General features: G+C 37.1%; 1 protein-coding gene across 1 annotated transcript; it reads right to left on the bottom strand.

Moving 5' to 3' along the window:
* Nucleotides 1-5,690: 5,690 nt before the first annotated feature.
* glrx5 (glutaredoxin 5 homolog (S. cerevisiae)) lies at nt 5,691-7,230 on the bottom strand. The gene is made up of 2 exons (XM_056764682.1): nt 6,620-7,230; nt 5,691-6,274 (listed from the first exon to the last, which is right to left on the bottom strand). The coding sequence occupies exons 1-2, from the start codon at nt 6,912-6,914 to the stop codon at nt 6,105-6,107; spliced, it is 465 nt and encodes a 154-aa protein (XP_056620660.1). The 5' UTR covers nt 6,915-7,230; the 3' UTR covers nt 5,691-6,104.
* Between the last annotated feature and the right edge of the window lie 419 nt (nt 7,231-7,649).

Below are 7,649 nucleotides of genomic sequence, written 5' to 3'. Positions count from 1 at the left end.
GAGAAGGATCTGGAGCCACGCCTGTAGGTGTGAACTAGTGTGAACCCAATGTTTGTAAACTTTTCCTTTGTTTTTACAGTTTTTCTAATTGGTTAAACACATTTCATGAAATTATGCCTCGTATTTTTGCAGATAGACCAAAGTGCAAGAATGAGCTTTAGGAAAAAAATACATTACATTAATGTAAAGTATATGAAGATGATCTTACAAGACAAGAAAAGTAAAAAAAAACACAAAAATATAAACTGGTCATGCAACACAATACAGTATACAACTGCACAACTTACATTTACATTTTGGCATTTAGCAGATGCATTTATCCAAAGCCACTATCAGAGAAGATAAAGGAAACAATACAGTGAAGCGATTTGTCAATAGGAGGCAATGTAAAAAAATATGTCATCCTCTGCACTTCTGTCACAATTTCATTCCAATTTCAAGTACATGTAAAAAAAGGCTACAAATACAAATTTGTAAACATGACACCACAAATTTGAGGCTGGACACATGCCACAGTTTACTGTATACAGAATAGTAAAATTTCTCTAATATATAGTGTGTACTGTAATTTTACTGTATCTATAAATAGTATAAATGTCAGTAGATGATTCTAGGATGCACAATTACCGGTGCTCATATTGACATTATCCTGAGATACTGATTGGTGTGTCATCAGTTTTGCCACTGAATGTTTACTGATGGATAAATGTGTGCCATTTGAGTTTACATCTTTACACTTCAGTTCATTATATTGTGTGTTTTCTGTATGAGAACATGGTTAAACCTTTTCAAAATGAGGCTGTTTTGTGTAGGATTAGTTCATGTTGGTGTATTGTTCTGAGAATGTGTTTAAAGTTGTCAGAAAATGGGGAATTGTTTCGTTAAAAGTGTGGTTGTGTCACGTCCTATTGCTGGCGCCTCGGTTCGCCAAGTGAGGGCGCCATAGTGCTATGTTTCTGCTTGTGTTTTGTAGGACTACAGTTCCCATTATGCCTTGGGTCATTTCTTCTATTTCTTCTGCGTCTTATTTCATGTTTGTCTCTTCTACTGTATAAATATTTCCCCTTTGTTCAGTTGTGCTTTGTTACACCTTTTGTCTGCTTATGCTACCTTGCTTGTTTAACTTGCCATGTTTCTTGTTTTAATTGTGGATTTTACTCACTTGGGGATGAATCCGATCTCCTGTCTTCCCTGCTGATAAAGCACAACAGTTAGCAATTGAGAAAAACTGTACAAATTTGACGTTTTTCTGGTCATATGCACATAATGTGTTACTCAAATATTTTTGCTTGGAAAAAATCCCACTAAATAGACCTACCACGCTCTGCCCCTGCAGTGTCGAAATATCTGTTATTGCTGAAAGTAAGTGTAGGAGGCTGACAAACAATTCTTGTTTCGCTTGTAACATGGAAGTTATATTAGTAGGCCATGTTAATATCAAAATAACATGAATATATAATGTACTGGACCATGGTTTCCTGTAATGTTAGGAGATTTTAAAGGTGACGTTATGAATGGGCTATTTTATGGTAATGAAAACATATGCCTGGGAGGTGCCAGTTACTTACCCGTAGGTAATATGATAAACAAAATAGGATAAACATATGTGACAGGACCATTCTTGGTTATCTTGCAATGTAAGGAGATGTTAAAGGCGACTTTATGAATTGGTCATTTCAAGGCAATTATTTCCTAAAACAGTTGAGCTCCTGGAGACCTGCAGTGGATGGAACTAAATCACAAGCACACAACACATCGTCACATCATCTCTGCATAACTGTTGAGTCACTACAAGCTTGTGTTGTTTACATTACGCACATATGCAGTGACTGCCATCGAAACACAGAGATTTGACTCAATATAATTTACCGCGTGTGGTTCATGTTCGGCAGCTTTAAGCGCTGGGACCAGTCCATCTGTCAGTTTCAAATGATCTGCAAACCCAGCATTATGTCCACTGAAATGCCATGAACAAACAAACAAAAATCCATAACCCCGAGCAAAATACATTTTGTGGGCGTGCTCTTTCTCTGGTTCTTGCTGGTTGACGTGTGTGCATGCTGTTTCAGGAGAATTGTACAGTAAGGGACTAAGAAAACTTGCTACGTAACGGAAATTCACGTTTGAAAAAAATTGCTCATTCAGGGTATGTCGGTTCCAAAAACGTATGAAGGGTAAGTTTAATCAACCTCCCCCAAGTTACCCAGAGTTAACGCTTGCTAACAGGAACAACATGAAAACATTGCCAATGGATCACAGATTTGACGATTCACCATGGAAACGGTTAAGAAGCTTAGTGTAACAAGATTCCAGCAAGGAAGAAAGGAGGCGGGAACCGGCGACCGATAATCAAACTTTTATTAAGGGTTTGCATAGATTAGTCAAGTAGTCAAGTGGTCGACTACTTCAACCACTAGTCGGCGCTGTAGAAAGCAATCGATTACTCGCGCGTGCATTAACCAGAAATTAATTCATTGTTTTGTATTTGTTTTGCAAATGCAAAGACCATGATCCACACTCCAGTCCAGTCGTTGGCGGTAATGCTCCTTAAGTCGCTTTGCCAACCGCCAATAAACTCTAAAGAAGAAGAAATTAACAAAAAATGCCGAACGTCACCAACAAGCACCCTGCACTAGATGTGAGAGAGTACTTCGTCAATGATTACAAAAACTCTTTAAGACTACTTTAAAATATGTGTTAAAATTGTGCTAGTCTATAACACATGTTCGAACTGGTTGAAGTAAGATTCAATTTGTTCTTTTTATTACTGTTGGAAACGTATTAAAGAGTCATATGTCGTGAAGACGTGTTTTTCTGTGTCTTTGATGTGTTATAAATTTCCCATAAATGTATTAGACACTTAAAATTGCTAAAATTAAAGTGTCGGAACAAAAGAAACGTTCTATCTTAAAGCGAACCCAGACCTGCCTGAAACACCTTGTGTAACCTCACCCCGGCGAATGTACGTCAGTTCGTAACATGATTTGACTAAAACCGCCCAAATCTAAACGCAAATGAGGTGGGCGTCCTTGTTAATCTCATTGTATGGTCACCGCCGCAGCCACGTCGTGGAGATGTTGTGTGTTTCGTTGTGAAAAGACTCTTTGTTCGTGGCGTAACACTGGTTGATCAAGAAGGGCAAATGTGCTCGCGTTATTTATTATGTTACAATACCCTGCTGTAATGCGAGCTTGTTTCTATCACACACAAACTCTGTACGATGTATATGGTTGTTTGTTTATAGTTTTTATAACGTCGTATATAAAAGGTAAAACAGTCAGCTAGATATTTTAACAATTTTACATCACATTTTTTATAAATCTTACCAATCCTTTACATCCTGCCCAAGTCACGCTGGCGAAGTTGATGTGTTGGCTTGATCATCTTAATTTTCCGTATCAGAATCGGGCTTGAATTGATATAAGGAAGTACCGATGACTTTTATCACCCGTCAGTACAATTGCTTGGGAACTTGGTGTTCCGAATATGGTAAGAGGCGTTACATTTCCCTAACACTCTAGCAGTATTCGACCAATCACCACTTACTGGTTAACTGGCAAATCATAGCACACCTCGCTTTTTAGAGGGATGAGCTTTGTAAAAAATCTGCTCGTTTCAGGGAAGCGGGGCAAAGAGGGGATGCCAACCTGTATGTGGAAAATGTAGCGTTTTTGAACCTTAATTCTTGTATACGCATTACATTTCATCTAAACAAACGATAATATCATGTTTTAACTGTTTTACTTATGCAGCGACCTCTCCGTCCCACCCGATTCATACTTGCTCGTGCACCACCGCCTCGGGCAGCCACTCTCGGTCTTCAATCTTCCCCGCCGCCCGACCTCTTCAGCACCGCGATCACTCTCGGCAAAGAGGGCTCACCGACATCATGCCCCTCCTTCCTCCCGGGTTTTGGCACCATGTAACCAGATTCCAGCAAGGAAGAAAGGGGGTGGACTTAAATCTGCGTCTGTGTATAAGGTGCTACATTAAAATACACATATATTGTGTAGTTGAATTTAAACGTTTATATAACTATAAAAGCTATTAAATATAAAGTTGGTTCAGATATATGTTGGAATAAGTACTTTTATACTAAGATATTTCCTGTAGCTCAGTGGTAAGGGCATTGCGTTAAGGGTTCGATTCCAGGGGATTGCAAATACCTATGTAAAATGTATAGGATAAAGCAATGTAAGTCGCTTTGGATAACAGCGTCTGCTAAATGTAAAATATATATTCATCATGGCTATCTATGTTAGATTTGTCGAGATGCAACCGTTATTTTAAGATGTCTGTGGTTGTCTACCAGTCTATTTAACATGTATTTAATTGAATTGCTAATTCTGTAAGTTGTTTATTTAAAACTCTATTTTGTTCCTTTTATTTGGTTTTGTTAAAGCTGACTTTGCATTGTATCAGCTTTATTTTGAACAGTTGCTGATTTAGTCATATTAATGGAGACTCTTTTAATTGTACAAACGTCAACAGTTGTCATAATAAAAAAAACATTGTTTAACACTTACACATTAAGTGTACACACTAACCGATGAAGGTAAAGAATGAAACGTTAGGCCCACAGTTACATGTCCAATATGTCATGTAATACTGTATATCCCTTTTAAATGAATGTATTTCAAATATGTATATATATATTTTTTGGGGGGTTTGAATTTGTTAGCTAAAAGGCCATGGCTTTCCAAATGTTAAAAAAGGCCTATACTGAAAGGCTCTTTGTAATTTGGAAAAAAGCCACTCAATACTAAATTGTAGGAGGAGGCCGAGGATCAGAAAGAGATATTCAGTCAGTATGAAAACCCTTAAGTTTAAGTTTTGTATGTCTTTTTTATGTAAATGGATTTAAAGTTATAATAAGAATCTAATAAACACTATCCCATAGGTGATCTCACCGGGAGTCGCCTAATAAATTCTTGTAAACCTGCCAGCCTGGGAATCGAACTTGCAACAAAGTCTGGCTCTCTTACCATTAGGCCACAACGATCCTTGATCCAATGCATCAAATGTTTTCAACAGTTGGCTTCAACTGTTGAAAATTGTAAGGTGTGCATAAACATCCAGTGATATTTGGAGATGTTTTAATAAACCTAATTCGAAGTATATATGGTATTCAATGTAAATACATTTATACATGATATTATTTTATTTAAAGATTATAAATTTGAAAAGGTTAAGTAATAAAGCTAATAATAAAGTTGTTTGTGAATGCTGAAATGGGATGAGTGAGATTGGAAATGAAATTGTACTGATGTAAAATGAATGATAGTTGTGTGTATTATTGCTTCCACGCCGACTTGACACAGACAACACCTTACGTTAAGTAACTTTCCTTGAAATTAAGTAACCCTGTTTAGCGTGCTGACGAAATGCTAAATGCTGTTTAACTTGCAAGTCGCATTACCAAAGCGTCTCCCAAATTAATAAATCTTAAATACAATTGTGCCCTCTAGCGGACACTTACCCCAACCCCCTCTGGCAATACGGTTGCTTTAAACATTAAACATCTGATGAAAATACCTAATTAAAGGCTTGCCAGTAATTTTAACTTGAGGATAAGGAGAAGAGAAACCCTTTCATAAGAAAAACAGCATATTCTTGGAAAAGAACTTCATTTACATAGATTTCATAATACACACATAAGACACACAGCAGCTTAAATTCACTTCGAACACTTTAAGCTTTAAAAATATTTTATTAACCAACCAAAAAAATTCAAACATTTTAATATATAATAGTATATTTCAAAATACAACATCATTATATCCGTCTATATATATATATATATATATATATATATATATATATTATAACCTCATTATATTTCTATGTCAGCATCACAGTAATCTAACATAAGTATCTGGAAAACAATGATGCTGACATAGAAATATAATCACCGTGTGAAGCCATAATTAAGTGTCAAGCACTGCGTCAACGATTTCTCAGGGTTTGGGTGATTTGATTAGTTTACCAGAGTGGTTTTGATATTTAACAGGCAAAGTCACCGTGCATTTTATTGAGATCAGTGTGGAATCGCACCAATGACCCTATATTGTCAATGCAAGGTATCTATGCAACCTAAACTCGTATTAGGCCTCTTTTTCTCGATCCAGAAGAGCTGATCTGATGCCCAGTTTCTGTAACTCCTCTACTAGGTCTCCACTCTGGTGCATTTGAAGAAGGATGTCACAGCCCCCAACAAACTCCCCATTGAAGAAGACCTGTGGAATTGTCGGCCAGTTGGAGAAAGTTTTAATACCTGTCAAAGGAGAGAACATGTAATGTTTTTATATTGCACAGTTAACCTTTCTGTGTGACTGTGTGGCTAAATACAGAACTAATTCGTCTGTCTTTTTGTTGCTTAATCTCTTTGGCGTCAGCTGAAAACTACTAATGTTAACCTCAGTCAGCTGAGGGTAAACACCCCTTTCCTCCTGTACAAGCCTGATAAAAGCAATCAGAGTTTACGAGGCTTATACTGCCGTTAACCCAAGTTTAGCTTTGGTCATCCAGTACGTTAACTACCATTATATATAGCCAAGTTTTAAAACTTTTAAGTTTAAACCACCACGGAATTCCAACACGGAAAGTGACCACCACTGACCTTGTCTGAGATCCTGATCATCCAACACATTGTAAGCAGCATAAATGTCGACCCCGTGCATTCTGAGGATCTGAACCACAGCGTTGCTAAAACCACACATAGGCTGTGCGGGAGTGCCTTTTATAAACACCACCACTTTTTCCTTTTTCACCATCTCCTCGAAGTTCTTCTGGATCGTAGAGGAGCACATGATTCGGGCCCAGCCAGAACGTAGCTCCGCATTAGTTTGAACTGCTCCGTAATACCATGTTCTCGATCGAATACACCGAACTGTAGATTTAATAATGCTGTTCATCGTGCAGACTTCAAGGGTTTAAAGTTAGAGACGTTGAAATAAACTTGCCACTTCTCTTTACGAACGCAACCGTGCCTCGCCGTAGTCAGCCCGTAGTCGTAAGCCCGCCCTCTACCGTTACAGTAAAAACAGTCAAAGACTCCGGTTTTCCGTGGCCTTTGTAATTAGTTTAAAACGGCGTCATTCATAAAGGCACTGCGTTATCATTCTGATCTTTGAAACGTCAATTTTAGTACAAATGTTAAATATATATTTACAACAAAAAAGACGTATCGTGTTACTAGTATGACGTAAACACTGGGGGCGTTTGCATCCGGTTCGACTTGTTCAATGCGCATTCTCTTCCGGTGTGTAACGTTACGTTTTTTTATTGAATCTGAAGAATACGATCACAATAAGAGAGTGCAAAATCAAATGTCATTTTTTAAGAAACGACTGACAACATAAAAAACAATACATAAAAAATAACAATAAAAAAAACAAAAGATTAAACAGTAGGGGCTTCTAAAAGATATATATATATATATTTACCAATAAATTAAATAAACTACTTCCACTTTTCCATTTCAACAAAGGTTAAATTTTACAGTATATTTAAATTTTGTTTTAAAACACTAAACAACGGCTTTGTCTAAAGGCACTTACACGTGAAATTCCCCATAATAAGAATAGTATCAAAAGCTGAACCTGTACACCATTTATTACAAAACCCAAAAAATATCATCAGATCAACTC

This window comes from Triplophysa dalaica, chromosome 13 (genome assembly GCF_015846415.1).
Source record: "Triplophysa dalaica isolate WHDGS20190420 chromosome 13, ASM1584641v1, whole genome shotgun sequence".
Taxonomy (NCBI): Eukaryota; Metazoa; Chordata; class Actinopteri; order Cypriniformes; family Nemacheilidae; genus Triplophysa; species Triplophysa dalaica.
Note: the sequence above shows the minus strand (reverse complement) of the source record. Positions and strands in the feature narration are given on the sequence as shown.

Bases quoted from the DNA above. Each gene is read 5' to 3' on its own strand.
- glrx5 (XM_056764682.1), bottom strand. From the start codon at position 6,914: ATGAACAGCATTATTAAATCTACAGTTCGGTGTATTCGATCGAGAACA. The intron at 6,275-6,619 runs GTCAGTGGTGGT...CTCCTTTGACAG, and splicing joins TGATCAGGATCTCAGACAAG to GTATTAAAACTTTCTCCAAC.